Raw genomic sequence first — 19242 nt, forward strand, 5'->3', positions numbered from 1 at the left:
CCCACAAAACACCAAACTAAATCCACAAAACTCCAAACTAAACCCCGACCCAAAAACCCCAAACCCCACAAAACCAACCCCAAATCCTAACCCCAAACTCCAAACCTACAAACCCCAAAGCCCAACCCCACAAACCCCAAAGCCCAGCCCCAGCTGCGCGTTCAGAGCGATGACAAAGCTGAAACAAACGAGCAAAAATCTCGGGATTTGCAAATTTTCCGGGTAAAAATCATGGGATTTCAGATTTTTCTGGGTAAAAATGTTGGGATTTTCACATTTTCTGGATAAAATACCTTGGGATTTTCAAGTATTTTAGATTAAAACTTTGGTATTTTAACATTTTCTGGGTAAAACCCTTGGGATTTTCACTTTTCCTGGATAAAAACCTTGGGATTTTCACATTTTTCGGATAAAAGCTTTGGGATTTTAACAGTTCCTGGATAAAAACCCTGGGATTTTAACGTTTTCTGAATAAAAACCTTGGGTTTTCACATTTTAACATTTTCTGGGTAAAAATCACAGAGAAAAACCTCAATTTTAACTCGACACAGAATCTGATTTTTAGATTTTTAATTCCAGAAATCCCAGTTTTCCGTTTTTAATGCCACAAATCCGGTTTTTAATGTCAAAATTCTGGTTTTATACAACGGAACCAAATCCCAGACGAGAAGGGACGGAAGAAGGAGCCGATCCTTCCATAAATTAAATGTTAGCAATTAAGCAGGACAGGAATTAACATCAGGAAATTCCCGGCTCCAGAGGTGCAATTCCTTGGAATTATTTGCATAGTTCCTCCTTTTTTTTTTTTTTCCCTTTGGAATTTGAAAAATCCTCAGGAATTCGGAGAAATTCCAGGAGAAATTCCAGGAGAAATGCTCCAGCCAGGATTTCTGCTCTTGAAGGGAAGAAAAAAATCAAAATCTCAGCAGCACAAAAAAATGGAAATGATCCAAATTCCAAGTTGGCATTTCCCAGATCCTCCAAAAAATGGGAAAGGTTCCAGCTGGAATTCCTTGGCCAGAAGGAAAATTGGTTTCTTTATCATAATAAAGAGGAAAAATCTGGAATTCCAGGGGGTTTTTGGCACATGGTTTGGGTTTTATCCCTGAAAATTCCACAAAAATCTCATTTTTTCAGGAGATCAAGGTGAATCCAGCTGCCCCGAAATTCCCAGAAAAATGGGATTATTCCATGGGATAAACGGATTTCTTCCCATGCCAAATTCTCCTCTTGGGAAGTCTGAACCCCAGGGAAGAGGGAACAGGGATTCTCCGTGGGGGAGGCAGATCCAAGAGTTTTGTTCTCATTTTCCCCCCAAAAAAACCTTTGGGAAAAGGGAGAACCAACGGTTCCCGCGGCCATCGCTGCCAGGGAATGTTGGGCATCCCAAGGAATTCCTTTGGGAGCAGCACGGGGAGCTGGGAATGCTCGGAGTTGGAATTCCAGGGGCTGACGGTGACTTTTCCATGGATTTAGGATTCTCAGGCTTGGATGGAAAAGTTGGAGGAGGAGGAAAAAACCCCTCCTTTTCCAGTTATTTCATCTTCCCAAAATTCCTCAGGCAGGAAGAAGATCCATGGGAGATGTGGAGGCTGGTGCTTGGAATTCAGGAATGCCTCTGGAAGTCGGGAAAGCCTCTGGAAGTTGGGAATGCCCTGCTAATTCCAGAGATTTCCCAAAACCAAATCCCATTTTTCCACCGACAGGAGTTGTCCCGACGCCTCCGGCTCATCCCAAAAATCCCTGGCTGCTCCAATGCAGGAACTGTCTCCTTTCCACACGGAATGCAGGCAGCAGGGATAATCCTTGGAGAACACTTTATCCGAGGATTCAGCTGGAAAAACTCCCAAAAATCATTCCCAGGTTTGGGATCGGGCCTGGACTGAGCACCAAGATCGGGAAACGCTCCCAGGTGGAGCCGGGAGCTGAGAAGGTGCCGGAATTCGCTTCCGAAGGATTCTGCATCCCAATTATTGGCATAATCGGTTCTCCATAATTAATTATTCATAATCAATCAGCGACATCAATCAGCGTCATCAATCAATCAATCAATCAATCACTATCCCAGGTGGAAGCAGCAACACTTGAGGGATCCCTCGGCCAAGTCTCCATCCCGGGATGGATCCCAGGAATCCCAGGATTCCGGGGCATGCAGCGCTGCCGGCTCCTCCTGGGGTCATATCCCAGGGAAAGGCCCTGAATCCCCCAAGGATCCTCCCCAAATTCCCAAAGCATCCTCCCCAAATTCCCAAAGCATCCTCCCCAAATTCTTTAAGGATTCTCCCCACACAGGGAAATTCCCCCAAATTCCCTAAGGATTCTCCCCAAATTCCAGACGGATCCTCCCCAAACAAAGTCCCCAAATTCCCCAAGGATTCTCCCCAAATTCCCAAAGGATCCTCCCCAAATTCCCAAAGGATCCTCCCCACACAGGGAAATTCCCCCAAATTCCCAAAGAATTCTCCTCACAAGTCCTTGAAATTCCTTAAGGACTATCCCCAAATTCCCCAAGGATTCTCCCCAAATTCCTTAAAGATTCTCCCCAAATTCCCCAAGGATCCTCCCCACACAGGAAAAGGCACCAAGATTCCTTAAGGATTCTCCTCTCCAGTCCTGGAAATTCCTCAGGAATTCTTCGTGAAGAGGAAAGATCCGCCCAGTTCCTCAGGAATTCCATCCCATCCTCCGGAGCGGGACCAGGAGCCTCTGGAGTCCCTGGGTGGGTCTGGCCCAAACCCTTCGGCTTCCCGAGGGAGCGGCGGCTTCCCGGTGTTCCCAGGATTCCCAGGATTGCTGGGATTCCCGGGATTCGGGGCTCAGACGTGGCTGACGCGGCTGTCGGCGGGGCCGGAGCGCTCGCGGCGCTCGTAGCGCGGCTTCCGCACTGCCGGGAACAAATCCCACAAATCCCACAAATCCCGCAATTCCCAAAGGGACGAGGAGGCGGAAGGGGGGGGTCGCTGCCCAAGGGAGGTTTGGGGATTTTTGGGGAAGTTTAAGGTCAAAGTTAAACCTAAATCAACAAAATTCAGCCCCCAAATGTAAAGCCACAAACCCCAAATTAAACCCAAAACCAAACCCAATCCCAAAATTAAACCCAAACACTGAAATCCAAACCCCAAAATGATACTCACAAAACCCAAACCCAAAAACCTGAAATCCAAACCCAAAATTAATCCCCAAACCAAATCCAAACCCAAAATGAAACCCACAAAACCCAAATCCAAAAACCTGAAATCCAAACCCAAAATTAAACCCAAAACCAAATCTAAACCCCAAAATGAAACCCATAAAACCCAATCCCAAAATTAAACCCAAACACTGAAATCCAAACCCCAAAATGAAACCCACAAAACCCAAACCCAAAAACCTGAAATCCAAACCCAAAATTAAACCCAAAACCAAATCTAAACGCCAAAATGAAACCCACAAAACCCAATCCCAAAATTAAACCCAAAACCAAACCCAATCTCAAAATTAAACCCAAACACTGAAATCCAAACCCCAAAATGATACTCACAAAACCCAAACCCAAAAACTTGAAATCCAAACCCAAAATTAAACCCAAAACCAAATCCAAACCCAAAATGAAACCCACAAAACCCGAACCTAAAATTAAACCCAAAAAACCCAAACCCCACAAGACCCAACCACAAACCCAAACCCACAAACTCAACCCCAAAAGCAAAATGAAACCCTCAAAACCCACAAAACCCAACCCCAAACCCCATAAAACTCAACCAAAAACCCAAAACCCAAACCTAAACCCACAAACTCCATCCCAAAACCAAAATGCAACCCACAAACCCAAACCCCACAAAACCCAACCCCAAATTTAAACCCCCAGAACCCAAACCTCCAAACCCAAATCTAAACCCACAAAACCAAAATTAAACCCCAAAACCCAAACCCCACAAACCCAAACCCCACAAACCCAAACCCCACAAAACTCAACCAAAAACCCAAAACCCAAACTTAAACCCACAAACTTCATCCCAAAACCAAAATGCAACCCACAAACCCAAACCCCACAAACCCAAACCCCACAAAACCAAACCTCACAAAACCCAAGCTAAAAACCAAACCTAAAATCTCCAAACCCGAACCTAAACCCACAAACCCAAACCTAAACCCACAAACCCAAACCCACAAACCCAACCCCAAAACCAAACCTAAACCCACAAACCCAAACCCCACAAAACCAAACCTCACAAAACCCAAACCCAAAAACAAACCTAAAATCTCCAAACCCGAACCTAAACCCACAAACCCAACCCCAAACCCCACAAAACTCAACCACAAATTTAAGCCCCCAAACTCCAAACCTCCAACCCCAAATCTAAACCCACAAAACCCAAGCACAAAACCAAATTTAAACCTCCAACCCCAAATCTAAACCCCCAACCCCCAAATTAAACCGATTAAAATTTAATTTAATGAAGTTTAACTAAAATTAAACCCAAACACCCAAACCTCCAAACCCAATCCCACAAAACCCAACCCCAAACCCCAATATCCATTTTCCACCCCAAAATTCCTGTGGTATTTTGGCCTGTGTGAAGTAAAGCAACGGATCCCACGGGAAAAAGCAAATTCCATGGGGTTTCTCTTCCCTGCACACATTCCAGGCTTTATCCCGAGAACTTTTGGGATTTTTCCATTTATTTTTAGCAGATTCCAGGGGAGATTTCCTCACCTGAAGAAGTTGGAGGAGGGATCATGGATGCCTGTGGAGCAGGAGAAGGAAAATAAGGTCAAAAAAAAGCATTTCTTAACTGTTCTTCCATAAAAATCCTGGAGTTTTTAAGAATTCCGATAGTATCCATGTCTAAAAAACCACTTTTCAACAGTTTTTCCATAAAAATCCTGAATTTTTTAGGATTCCAATGATATTTATGTTAAAAAAAAGCACTTTTTAAACAGTTTTTCCTTAAAAATCCTGGGATTTTTAAGAATTCCAATAGTATCCATGTCAAAAAAATGCACTTTTCAACAGTTTTTCCTTAAAAATCTTGGAATTTTTTAGGATTCTAATAAAATCCAGGTTAAAAAAAAGCACTTTTTAACCATTTTTCCTAAAAAAATCCTGGAAATTTTTAGGATTCCAGTAATATTCATTTGGAAATAAAAACTTTATAACAGTTTTTCCTTAAATAAAATCAGGATTTTTTTTAGGATTCCTTGAATTTTCACTGTGTATAGTTTTTTTCTTGGAAAAAACCCTTGATTTTTCCATTTTTGTCCCAATTTGGATCCAAAGAACCTCAAAATATCTTGGATTTTCTTTCAGTCTCATTCATTAAGGAGCTGCTTAATAAAGTTTCAATTTTGTTAATTAAAATGGGAATTATTGTTAATTTAAAAGGAAATGATTGTTAATTAAAATGGGAATTAAGGTTAATTAAAAAGGGAATTATTGTTAATTTCATGTTCCTATAAAAGCAGAATTCACTCACAGTTTCACTGGGCTGGAGAACAGATGCTAAAAGAGAGAAAAAAAGAGATTAATTAAGATTATTTTAATTAATTTCAAGACCAGAATTGTTCATTTTCCAAAAACACAGCCATGGATGGAATAATTTTATTGTTAAAAAAGGAATTTTGTCCTAAAATCCAACCAAAATATTCCAAAATTCCCTTTGGGGGATTTAACTGGGTGGAGGATCCTTTAGACCGAAGAATTTCTTGGCAGAAAATGAGAATTTCTTGGCACAAAATGGGAATTTCTTGGCACAAAATAGGGATTTATGAGCTCAAAAAGGGGATTTTCTCTAAAAAAAAGGGAATTTCCTCCAAGAAAGGGAATTCAGCAGCACAAAGTGGGAATTTCCTCCACAAAACAGGATTTTATTGGCATAAAATGGGGATTTTCTTCACAAAATTAGAATTTACTGGTACAAAATTGGAATTTCCTCACAAAATGGGGATTTTCTCCTCTAAATGGGCAATTTATCAGCAGAAATTGGGAATTTCCTCCAAAAAAAGGGAATTCAGCAGCATAAAATGGGAATTTATTGGAACAAAATGGGAATTTATGAGCTCAAAATGGGAATTTCCTCCACAAAATGGGAATTCATTGGCACAAAACAGGAATTTTCTCCACAAAACAGGGATTTATGAGCTCAAAATGGGAATTTATTGGCACAAATTGGGGATTTTCTCCACAAAATTGGGAATTTTCTCCACAAAATTGGGGATTTAACAGCCCAAAATGGGAAATTTTCTCCACAAAACAAGATTTTATTGGCATAAAATTGGAATTTCCTCCACAAAATTGGGATTTTCTCCTCTAAATGGGCAATTTATCAGCACAAAATGGGAATTTCCTCCAAAAACAGGGAATTCAGCAACATAAAATGGGAATTTATTGGTACAAAATGGGAATTTTCTCTACAAAATTGGAATTTATTGGCACAAAATGAGAATTTTCTCCACAAAATTGGGGATTTATGAGCTCCAAATGGGAATTTTCTCCACAATATTGGAATTTATTGGTACAAAATGGGATTTTCACCACAAAATTGGAATTTATTGGCACAAAATGAGACTTTTCTCCACAAAATGGGGATTTATGAGCTCAGAATGGGAATTTCTTGGCAGAAAATGAGAATTTTCTTCACAAAATAAGGATTTAGGAGCTCAAAATGGGAATTTCCTGACAAAAAATGAGAATTTTCTCCACAAAACGGGGATTTATGATCTCAAAATGGGGAATTTTCTCCACAAATTGGGAATTTCTTGGCACAAAATGAGAATTTTCTCCACAAAACAGGGATATAGGAGCTCAAAATGGGAATTTCCTGACACAAAATGAGAATTTTCTCCACAAAATGGGGATTTATGAACTCAAAATGGGGAATTTTCTCCACAAATTGGGAATTTCTTGGCACAAAATGAGAATTTTCTCCACAAAACAGGGATATAGGAGCTCAAAATGGGAATTTCTTGGCACAAAATGAGAATTTTCTCCACAAAATGGGGATTTATGATCTCAAAATGGGGAATTTTCTCCACAAATTGGGAATTTCTTGGCACAAAATGAGAATTTTCTCCACAAAACAGGGATATAGGAGCTCAAAATGGGAATTTCCTGACACAAAATGGGAATTTTCTCCACAAAACGGGGATTTATGATCTCAAAATGGGGAATTTTCTCCACAAATTGGGAATTTCTTGGCACAAAATGAGAATTTTCTCCACAAAATAGGGATATAGGAGCTCAAAATGGGAATTTCCTGACACAAAATGGGAATTTTCTCCACAAAACGGGGATTTATGAACTCAAAATGGGAATTTCTTGGCACAAAATGGGAATTTTCAGGTTTCAGTTCCCAATTCAATCAATTAGCAGAGCGAGGTTCATTAAGGAATGGATAATTAAGGTTGTTTTTTTTTTACCTTTGTTCCTCCTGTAGAAAACCTTTGGGAGTTTGTTGGTTCGTTTGAGGTAGAAAAACGAAGCCACCGAGAGGATGAGGAATAAACTGAGGAAAAACGTCCCCAAAATCAGGGAAGCGGCGACTTCTGGGCCCCCTGGAAATATAAAAATTATCAAAATAAAAAATCTGCTCTGGGCCAAAAATCACTTTTCATCGAAGGATTAAATCCAAATAATGAGAAAATTATGGATTTTGGGTGTTGTTGGGTAAGTGTTCAATCATATGATAAATTCAATCATTTTTTAACTCATTAATTTTTTTTCCTCATTAAATTGCTTTTAAACTCATTAAATCAAATTTTTACCTCATTTTAACAAATTAAATCCCTTTTGGAATTCATTTTAACAAATTCAGCCACACTTAAAACTCCTTATATCCATTTTTTGAGTCGTTTTAAACTCATTAAATTCATTTTTTAACTGATTAAATCCATTTTTTAACTCATTTTAATGAATTAAATCACTTTTTAAACTAATTAAATCCCTTTATAAATTCATTAAATCAATTTTTAAACTAAATTCTAACAAATTTAATCCCTTTTAAATTCATTAAATCAAATTTTTAACTGATTTTAACAAATTCAGTCACACTTAAAACTCCTTAAATTCATTTTTGATGTGTTTTAACAAATTAAATCCCTTTTAAACTCATTAAATCCCGTTTAAAACTTATTTTAACAAATTCAATCACTTTTAAACTCATTAAATTCCTTTTTTAACTCATCTGAAAAAATTAAATCATGTTTCAAATTCATTTTAACAAGTTAAAGCCCTTTTAAAACACATTAAATCCATTTTTAACTCATTTTAACCAATTCAATCCCATTTTTAACTCATTGAATCCTTTTTTAAACTCACTAAATGCCTTTTTAAACTAATTTTAACAATTAAGTGTCATTGTTAACCCATTCTATCCCATTTTTAACTCATTTTCACCAATTCAATCCCTTTTTAACCCATTTTAACGAATTCAATCCCATTTTTAACCCATTTTCACCAATTAAATCCATTTTTAATCAACTCTATCCCATTTTAAACCCATTTTAACAAATTCAATCTCAATTTTAACCATTTTTAACCAATTCAATCCCATTTTTAATCCATTTTCCTCAATTCAATCCCATTTTAACCAATTAAAACAAATACAATCCATTTTTAACCCATTCAATCCCATTTTTAACCCATTTTCACCAATTAAATCAATTTTTAACCCATTCAGTCCCATTTTAACCCATTCAGTCCCATTTTAACCCATTTTTAACCCATTCAGTCCCATTTTAACCCATTCAATCCCATTTTTTAACCCATTCAGTCCTGTTTTTAACCCATTCAGTCCCATTTTTAACCCATTTTTGACCCATTCAATCCCATTTTTAACCTATTCTCACCGATTCAATCCCATTTTTAACCAACTCAATCCCATTCAATCCCATTTTTAACCCATTCAGTCCCGTTTTTAACCAATTCAATCCTACTTTTAACCCATTCAGTCCCGTTTTTAACCCATTCAGTCCCGTTTTTAACCAATTCAATCCTATTTTTAACCCATTCAGTCCCATTTTTAACCCATTCAATCCTATTTTTAATCCATTCAGTCCTATTTTTAACCCATTCAATCCCATTTTTAACCCCTCCGCTCGCTCTCCTCAGTCCCGGACTCACCGAAGCCGTGGCCGAGGGCCGTGGCCGTGCTCTCGTTCCTCTCGGGGCTCATCCCTCGGCTCCCGGCTGCAAGGGAAATCCCAAATTTCCCCAATTCCACCCTGGCCCGAGGCTGCACATTGCCCCAAATTCCCACTCTTTCCGCCCAAAGCTGCCCTTGGGAAAGGTTTGGATATTCTGGGGGAGGAAAATCGCCATTTGCTGCTGCTGTTTTGGGTTTTTGGTGCAGGAATCGCTGACAATAATTAAAAAATAATTATAATTAATTACAGCTAAATTAAAATTAATTTACAAAATTAATATGAACAAAAATTAAAGGATGAGGGATAAAAAAATCTCCATCTTTTGCTGCATTTTGGAAGAGTTTTTGCAGTAATTGATTAATAATTAATTAATAAAATTATGTAAATTAGTTGGAAGTCATGTGAATGAAATGAACGAGGGGAATTAACGGGAATGGACTGAGATGAATTAACGGGAATTAACGGGAATGGACTGAGATGAACTAATGGGAATTAATGGGAATGGACTGAAATTAATTAACGGGAATTAACGGGAATGGACTGAGATGAATTAACGGGAATGAACGGGAATGGACTGAGATGAACTAATGGGAATTAATGGGAATGGACAGAAATTAATTAACGGGAATTAATGGGAATGGACTGAGATGAATTAACGGGAATGAACGGGAATGGACTGAAATTAATTAATGCGAATTAATGGGAACGGATGGAGATGAACAAGGAATTAACGGGAACAACTGAGATGAATTAGCAGGAATTAATGGGAATGGATTGAGGTGAATTAATGGGAATGGACTGAAATGAATTAACAGGAATTAACAGGAATGGACTGAGATGAATTAACGGGAATTAACGGGAATGGACTGCGATGAATTAATGGGAATGGACTGAGATGAATTAACGGGAATGAATGGAGATGAATTAATGGGAATGAATGGGAATGGACTGAAATGAATTAATGGGAATTAATGGGAACAACTGATCTGAATTAACGGGAATTAACAGGAAGGACTGAGATGAATGAACGGGAATGAACAGGAATGGACTGAGCTGAATTAACAGGAATTAACAGGAAGGACTGAAATGAATTAACGGGAATGAACAGAAATGGACTCAGCTGAATTAACAGGAATTAACAGGAAGGACTGAAATGAATGAACGGGAATGAACGGGAAAGGACTGAGATGAATTAACGGGAATGGACTGAGCTGAATTAACAGGAAGGACTGAGCTGAATGAACAGGAATTAACAGGAAGGACTGAGCTGAATGAACGGGAATGAATGGATCCGGACTCACGGGTGCTGCAGTCGCCGAGGTCGCTCCCGTTGCGGCAGCGGACGCAGCTGCTGCTCCCGTCCTCGGCCCAGCGCCGGTAGCAGCCTGCAGGACAGGAGAGCGCTGAGCCGGCAATTCCCACAATTACCGGGATACACCGCAGGAATTCCCTTTGGGGGGCAGGAATGGCACCCCATTCCCCTTGCCCACAGGAAAGAGGGTCTGTTCCCAATGTTTGCTCCCAAGGTCTGTATTCCCAGGGTTTGTTCCCAAAGTTCCCAATGTTTGTTCCCAACGTTTCTTTTCCTAATGTTTTTGTTCCCAATGTTTTTATCCCCAGTGTTTCTTTTCCCTTTGTTTTTATTCCCAATGTTTTTATTCCCAATGTTTCTTCCATTTCCCAGGAAAAATAAAACTTTACAAAGGAAAAAAAAGAGAAGGAAGAACACAGGAATAACAAAAATCTGGGAATTTTTTCTCCCTGGAATTCTCCAAGGCCAGCTTGCTCTCTGCCCATGGAACGACTGATCCTTAAGAGCTTTTCTGGTCCCAGATTCCCTGGATTTTTCCCAAGGAATTCCCTACCTGGGCTGCACTGCTGCGTGACCGGGCAGGAGCTGTTGGAGTCCAACGTTTCCACACAACATTCCGGGTCTGGCACCTGAGGAGAGAAATTCCCAGGGAAATTCCCATTTGCCAGGGAGGAAAATGCCTCCACCAAAGGAAAAACCTCCACAGAAATTCAGGATAATTCGGTTAAAACCCCCTGGAATTTTTTTCCCAGCAAGAAGGAGAGAACTTTGTTTATTTTTAATTTTGTTTCTTGTTTTATGAATTGATTTTATTTTCATAAAACAATTTTATTTTTGTTTTATTGATGAAATTTTTATTTTAGAAATGAAAATAGAGAAAATCTGGGATCAAATCAAAATCAAATAAAAAAATAAAATTTAAATAAAATATAGAAAAAAACTAAAAATTAAAAGTAAAAAATTAAAAAAATAAAAAATAAATTTAAAATAAAAAAATAATTTAAAATAAATAATAAAATAAAGAAAAATCAAAAAATTAAAAAATGAAAAAGTAAAAACATTTTAAAAATTAAAAAATAGAAAAAGTTAAAAAATAAAAAATAGAAAAAATGAAAAAATAAAATAAAAATAAAAAAAATAAATAAATAAAAAATTAAAAATATAAAAAGTAAAAATAAAAAATAAAATAAAAAATTAAAATAAAATAAAAAATAATCAATAAAATAAAAAATTAAATAAAAAAAAACAAAACAAAATAAAATAATCTGGCTTGGAGCAGGAAAAATTTCTGGAGAACCCACCGAATTTTCCGTGGATTTTCCGGCAACTTCTGCCACGAGCCTGGTTAGGAGAAGCACAAAGGGCACCTCCATTGCCAGGAAAAACACCGATCTGGAGAAAAATGGGGAATAAATTCAAATTATTTATTAATTATTAATTAATTCTGCTTCCCTTTGTTAAGGGGATAAAAGGGAGGGAAAAAAAGAAGGCTGGGAAGAGTCAGAAAACACAGGAAAAATTATTTATTATAAAATATAATAAAATTAAACAATTAATGAGATTTTTGTCAATACCTGCTGATTCAAAGTAAGAAAACACATGAAAAAAGATTATTTATTACAAAACAATAAAAATATATTAAATATGAATTTTTCTATAAAACATACAAAAATATAATAAAATTACATTCTCAATTAAATTATCAATATTATAAATTCTTAATTTTTGTCAAACCCTGCTGATTCAGAGCCAGAAAACACATTAAAAAGGATTAATTATTATAAAACATAATTTAAATATAACAAATATATTTTTCTATAAAAGATAATAAAATTAAATTATTAATGTTAATTACATTCTGAATTTTTGTCAATCCCTGCTGCTTCAAAGACTCAAAAATCACAAGTAAGGAAGGATTATTTATTACAAATAAACCACACTAAAATAAAATTCTTATTTAAAAACCAGATTGTCCTTACCTAGAACAGGAACCGTGAAGAGCAGCTCATAATAAAGGGAAAATTAGGGTGGAGAAACCACTTGGAAGCACGGGATGGTCCCAATCAGCTCATTCCTGGCTGGATTCCCATCCCTAAAATAAACCAGGATCCCTCAGGAGCCGCAGGGCTCATCCCGAGCCTGCCCCGCTCCAGTGTTCTCATTTCCAGCAGCCAATTTTACTCCATTTTTATTTCATTTTTAAAATTATTTTGTTTTTACTTCAATTCTGCTTAATATTTTTAATTATTTTTACTTCATTTTTATTTCATTTTTTAAATTATTTTTACTTAATTTTAATCAATTTTTACTTCATTTTAAAAATTATTTTGGTTTTACTTCATTTCTGCTTAATTTTTAAATTATTTTTACTTTATTTTACTTCATTTTTACTTCATTTTTAAAATTACTTTCCTTTTCACTTGATTTTTTAAAGTTACTTTATTTTTACTTCATTTTACTTAATTTTTACTTCATTTTAAAAATTATTTTCCTTTTTACTTCATTTCTGCTTAGTTTTTAAATGATTCTTACTTCATTTCCAGTTAATTTGTAAAATTACTTTCTTTTCACTTCATTTCTGCTTAATATTTTTAATTATTTTTACATTTTAACTTCATTTTTTAAATTCTTTTCTTTTTACTTCATTCCTGCTTCATTTTTAAAAAATATTATTACTTTATATTACTTAATTTTTGCTTCATTTTAAAAATTATTTAATTAAAATAAAATTAAAATTATTTTAAAAAGGAGATATGAATTAAAAAGTATTTTCCCCTCAGGATTTTCCCGCCATCACAGGAAAATATTGGAATTCCAAGCAGGATCTCACAGCCTGGGAAGGAACAACTCCTTTGGGCCAAAGCTGCCTCCATGGATGGGGTTTTACTTCAGAAATTGAAATTTAGAGAGGAAAAACTATCCCAAAAACCTTCAGGAGATTTGGGATCCACCAAGGCTGAGGAGAGGCTGAGCTTGGAAAGGGAGCGGGAGAGGAAATCTGGGTGGGAAATTGGGAAGGGTTGGAAAGGCAGAAATGATCAAACAGAGGAAAATCAGAGAGGTTTTAAGAGCTGAAATGATAAAAGTATGGAAAATGATAAAAACTGAAATGATAAAACTGAGAAAAGAAGGTGAAATGATAAAATTGAGAGAAGAAAGGAATGGTTTTAAATGTTGAAATGATAAATTATAAAATTGATAAAATGGAAGGGTTGGAGAAGCTGAAATAAAACTGAGAGCAGAACCACAGGGTTTTAAAAGTTGGAATTGTATGATTGAGAGAAGAATTGTGAAGAGTTTTAAAAGGTGAAATAAAAAAAATGAGAGCAGAACCAGAAGGTTTTAAAGGTTGAAATGATAAAACTGAGAGAAGAATTGCAGGTTTTTCAAAAAGTGAAATGATAAAATGAAATTATAAAAACTGAGAGAAGAATTAAAGTGTTTTAAGCATTGAAATGATAAAACCGAGAGAGGAATGAAAGGGTTTTAAAAGCTGAAATTATAGTATTGAGGGCAGAACTAAAGGATTTTAGAAGTTGAAATGAAAAAATTGAGAGAACTAAAGGGTTTTAAAATGTGAAATGATAAAATTGAGAGTGGAACCAGAGGACTTTAAACATTGAAATGATAAAACTGAGAGAAGAATGAAAGGGTTTTAAAAGGTGAAATTATAAAGATGAGAGAAGAACCAGAGGGTTTTAAAAGGTGAAATTACAAATCTGAGAAGAAAAGCTGAAATGATAAAATTGAAAGCAGAAAGGAAGGGTTTTAAACATTGAAATAATAAAACTGAGAGAGGAATTAAAGGGTTTTAAAAGCTGAAATGATAAAATTGAGAGAAGACAGAAAGGGTTTTAATGATAAAATTGAGAGAAGAATTAAAGGGTTTTAAAAGGTGAAATTATAAAAACTGAGAGCAGAAATGAAGGGTTTTAAACATGGAAATGATAAAACTGAGAGCAGAACCAGAGGGTTGGAAAACTTGAAATGATAAAACTGAGAGAAGAATTAAAAGATTTTAAAAGGTGAAATGATGAAATTGAGAGCAGAATGGAAGAGTTTTAAACATGGAAATGATCAGAGAGAAGATGGAAAAGGTTTTAATGATAAAATTGAGAGAAGAATTAAAGTGTTTTAAACATTGAAAATATAAAATTGAGAGCAGAATGGAAGAGTTTTAAACATGAAAATGCCAAACCAGAGCAGAGTGCCTGGATTCTAAAAGCTGAAATGGTAAAACAGAGCAGAATGAAAGGGTTTTAAAAGGTGAAATGACAAAATTGAGAGCAGAATTAAAGGGTTTTAAACATGGAAATGCCAGAGGAGAGCAGAATGGAAGAGTTTTAAACATGGAAATGACAAAATTGAGAGCAGAACCAGAGGGTTGGAAAAGTTGAAATGATAAAACTGAGAAGAAAACTTGAAATGATAAAACTGAGAGAATAATGCAAAGGTTTTAAAAAATGAAATTACAAAACTGAGAGCAGAATAGCAGGGTTTTAAAAGCAGAAATGACAAAATTGAGAGCAGAATGGAAGGATTTTAAAAGGTGATATGATAATACAGAGAAGAAGGGAAGGGTTTTAAAAGGTGAAATGATGAAATTGAGAGCAGAATGGAAGGGTATTAAACATGGAAATGATAAACCAGAGCAGAATAGAAGGGTTTTAAACATGGAAATCATAAAACAGAGCAGAATGGAAGGGTTTTAAACATGGAAATGCCAAACCAGAGCAGAATGGAAGAGTTTTAAACATGGAAATGCCAGAGCAGAGCAGAATGGAAACGTTTTACACATGGAAATGCCAAATCAGAGCAGAATTAAAGGGTTTTAAACGTGGAAATGCCAGAGCTGAGCAGAGTGCCAGGGTTTTACACAGGGAAATGATAAGCCAGAGCAAAGTGCTAGGGTTTTACACATGGAAATGCCAGAGCAGAGCAGGTTTTGAGGGCTGCCCATGCCACTCACCAGCACCTGGAGGCTCCCTGGAGTCCCGAGTGCCTTTTCCAGCCTCCAGCCAACGCCTTTGCCTCGTGCTTTGCTGCTCATCCCCCGTTGCACAACGCACCTGCCCTGGCAGAGACACGGAAAGGGTTTATTTGTTTGAACGATCTTTTCTCAATCCCAGCTGGAGGAGGACTCGTTTTTCCAGCTCTGAGCAGAGCTCCAGTCCTGCCCTTCCACGCTGGGGTTTTGTACCAGCGCTCAGCAATTAAAACCTCAGTTCAGTCACAGCCACCTTAAGCCAGGCTTTGTGTTTTGCTCCACACCTGCCTGGAGCAACCAGCCATGAATATTTACTGCTGGGACACCTTCTGCTCTTCCAGCCTTGCTGCAGCATGGAAAGCCAGCAGGAGAAGTGAATATTGTCCAGGGAGAAGCGGTTTGGGAATGGGATAAAGGAATGGGTTGGCTCGGAAGGGATTTCAGGGCATTCAGTGCCAGCCCCAGCCACGGCAGCGTGTCCTTGGACATTCCAGGGATGGGATATCCATGGAATAACCAGTGCCAGGGCCTCAGCACCCTCACAGGGGGGAATTCCTTCCCAATATCCAAGCTAAACCCACTCCCTGTCACTTGGAAGGAATTCCCCCCTGATCCTGTCATTCCATCCCCTGGAGATATTCCCTTTCCATCTTTCCTGGAAGGTCACAGAGAGGTCACCGCAAAGTTTCCCTTCTCCAGGCTCAACAATCCCGATGTTTCTATGGCCAGTTTGGGGGGTTTTCACCCCTAAACGGTGCACTAAAATCCCTATTATTGGGCTGTGCATCTGCGGGAAGCTTAGCCACCACAAACACACCAGAACAGTAACACCAAATACCCGCAACCCCAACAGCTTAGCTTGGCAGAAAATTGTCTCCAACCCAATTAAATTACTAGGAAATAAAGCACCCAAAGTTTCGGGGGGTGGGATAAGAAGGAGAAGGTTCCTTTCCAAACGCAGCAGCAACCCGCTGGCCCCAAAAGCGCTGGGCGAGGAGGAGGAACAAGGGGCGATTTCAAATCCTGAAGCCAAACCCCTCCGACCCCCATGGTGCCGATTTCCCTGGAGAACTCGGGGAATCCATGAGGAAGCGCTGCCCTCCCGGCTCTCCGCGAACAATGGGGCCCCACCCCGCGCTCGCCGCTCGCCCCGGGGGTCGCCGCCCGTTCTCCCTCCCGCTTCCTCCTCCTCATCCTCACCTGAGGGCAGCCCCGAGCATCCCCCCGGCACCGCCGAGGTTCCCGTTCGTACCCCCCGCCCTCCACCGGCGCCCTGCCCGCTGCGCCCCGCGGCACCCTGGGAGTTGTAGTCCCGCGGCCGCCGCCCACCGCGCCGTTTGGCCGAGCATCCTCTCCGCCAAGAACTACAAATCCCGAGAGGACCCGCGGCGCGCCCCACCTGTACCCGCTCCCCGCAGGTAAATGCGCTATCTCAGCCTTTTCGCGCGGCGCCGCGGTGCCTGCTGGGAAAACGAGTCCCGCGCTGCCGGCAGGGCGCGGGGGCGGTGGGGTCTCCGCACTACAACTCCCGGCGTGCCCCGCGCGCCCGCCGCCATTTCAGGCGTTGCCCGGCAACGTTGACGCGGCGGGAGGGAGGAGGCGGCGGGGTCGAGGCCTGTGCGGCTAAAAATCCTGGGAATTCGGGAAAATCGGGTAGAGCTGGCCCAAATGTGGCTGCCCCATCCCGGGCAGTGTCCAAGGCCAGCTTGGACGGGCCTTGGAGCAGCCTGGGGCACTGGGAGGTGGCCCTGCCCATGGGAAGGGGTGGGACCGGATGGGATTTAAGATCCCTTCCCATCCAAATCATTGAACCGTGCAGAATTCCAGAGAGGAAACCGTGTCGTTTATTTCCCCTAAAAAAATCTCCTTTTTTTCTGGGGTTTATTTCCCCTAAAAGAATCTCCTTTAAATGTGGCTTATTTCCCCTAAAAATCTCCTTTTTCTGGGGTTTATTGTCCTTATTTCCCCTAAAAATCTTATTTTTCTGTGGTTTATTCCTCCTTTTGACCCCTTGATATTTCACGTGGGCATGAGGAGCAGCACCTTTTGCAATCCCAGAATTTTCCCAATTCCTTGGAGCACCAATCCATTTCAGTCTGGCATTTCCAAGATTTTCTGATTTCCCTCTGGATTTTTTTTTGGCAGAAATGCTAAAATTATTCTTTTGCTGCTTTTAACACGAAGCAAATCTGGGAGCCGGGAGCTGCAGGTGGAGCAGGGAGCCTAGCAGGGATTCCATGGATTTTTGGGAAGTCAGGAATTCCCAGAGTGCTGGGAACGGAACACCCAGCTCGGAGCCGGATCCTGGATCTCTTTGTTAAATCTCGGAACAGTTTATTTTCCATTCTCACGGATCAAATCTTGGAATTTCTCCAGAAAAATCCATTCCCTCTTCCTAAAAATCCTGAATTTGGCATTCCCAGGAGCAGCAGCACTCGAGCCTGGTTTGGATCCGGATCCTGGATCTCTCCATTAGACCTTGGAGCAATTTCTTTTCCATTCTCATGGATCAAATCTTGGAAATTCTCCAGACAAATTTATTCTCTCTTCCTAAAAAACTGACTTTGGCATTCGCAGGCTGGCTGGGGTGTTCCCTCGGAATGGTCGGAGTGGATTTTTTCCTCTTGATTTTCCACTTTGTTCCTTCAAGAACCAATCAAGGCCTGGAAGATTCATTGGAAGAGAGGGAGGTGGAATTATTTGCTGGGATTTGTGGGATTCCTTGGAATTCCAACTCGTCCTTCCCGCCTGGATATGCTCTGGGCAGTGCAAACCACGCCCGGTGCGGGGTGAAGAATTCCCATGGATCCAGGGCTGGAAAAGGAGGAACAAGGAATCCTTTGGCTCTGAGGAATTCCCTTGGGTCTACCTCTGGAAGAGCAGGAATGAAGAATCCCTTGGCTGTGAGGAATTCCCTTGGATCCAGAGCTGGAAAAGGAGGAACAAGGAATCCCTTGGCTGTGAGGATTCCCATGGATCCAGGGCTGGAAAAGCAGGAATTCTGCCAGCAGAGGGCCAGAGGATTTGGTTACGGAAGGAAATCCGGGAGAGGAGGAGCACGAGGGCCCTGGCGCCATTCCCAGCTCTGACACCGCATTCCCAAGGGCATTCCCAAGGTCATTCCCAAAGCTGTCAGCGCGGGGCGGGAAGTGACTCATCCCCCGGAACCGGCACGGGATCCTCACCGGGACAATTAAAATGTTGGGAGAGCTCCCAACCTCCTTCCCTCGCTGCTGGTGAAAACTGGGAATGAACCGGGAAAAGGCTCCAGAGGGACCTCCAGGAATCCCTGGATGGGCTTGGAGGCCCTTCCCAACCCCAAACCATTCCCTGTTTCTGTCCCGGGATTCTCCCAACCTTCCCTTGCCCAGCTCAGGGGAAGCCCCACGTTCCCTCTGGATGGCCTGGGAATTCCAGAAAATCTCTGCCAGGGAATTCCAGGGGCTCCAGGGGCCTGGAGAAGGGTTTTCATCGGGAATTTTCCTCTCAGTCTCTTTCAGGGAATTCCAGGGGCCCGGAGAAGGATTTTCATTGGGAATTTTCTTCTCATTCTCTTCCAGAGAATTCCAGGATCTGCCAGGGGCCTCCAAGGAACATGGAGAAGGATTTTCCTCAGGAATTTTCCTCTTAATTTCTCCCGAAGAATTCCAGGATCTGCAGAGGCCTGGAGAGGGACTTTTATGGGGAATTTTCCTCTCCATCTCTCCCAGAGAATTCCAGGATTTGCCAGGGGCTTTCAAGGAACATGGAGAGGGATTTTCCTTGGGACTTTCCCTCTCCATCTCTTCCAGGGAGCGCCACCAGCAGAGAAGGCAATTCC

General features: G+C 40.0%; 1 protein-coding gene across 1 annotated transcript; it reads right to left on the minus strand.

Moving 5' to 3' along the window:
* Positions 1-555: 555 nt before the first annotated feature.
* C22H1orf159 (chromosome 22 C1orf159 homolog) lies at positions 556-16702 on the minus strand. Its single transcript, XM_086860939.1, has 9 exons — positions 16623-16702; positions 15405-15509; positions 10989-11064; positions 10425-10508; positions 9101-9166; positions 7399-7533; positions 5457-5482; positions 4697-4727; positions 556-2884 (listed from the first exon to the last, which is right to left on the minus strand). The coding sequence occupies exons 2-9, from the start codon at positions 15483-15485 to the stop codon at positions 2817-2819; spliced, it is 567 nt and encodes a 188-aa protein (XP_086717065.1). The 5' UTR covers positions 15486-15509; positions 16623-16702; the 3' UTR covers positions 556-2816.
* Positions 16703-19242: the final 2540 nt, after the last annotated feature.

The sequence above is a fragment of the Cyanistes caeruleus genome, chromosome 22 (assembly GCF_971803275.1).
Source record: "Cyanistes caeruleus chromosome 22, bCyaCae1.hap1.1, whole genome shotgun sequence".
NCBI lineage: Eukaryota > Metazoa > Chordata > Aves > Passeriformes > Paridae > Cyanistes > Cyanistes caeruleus.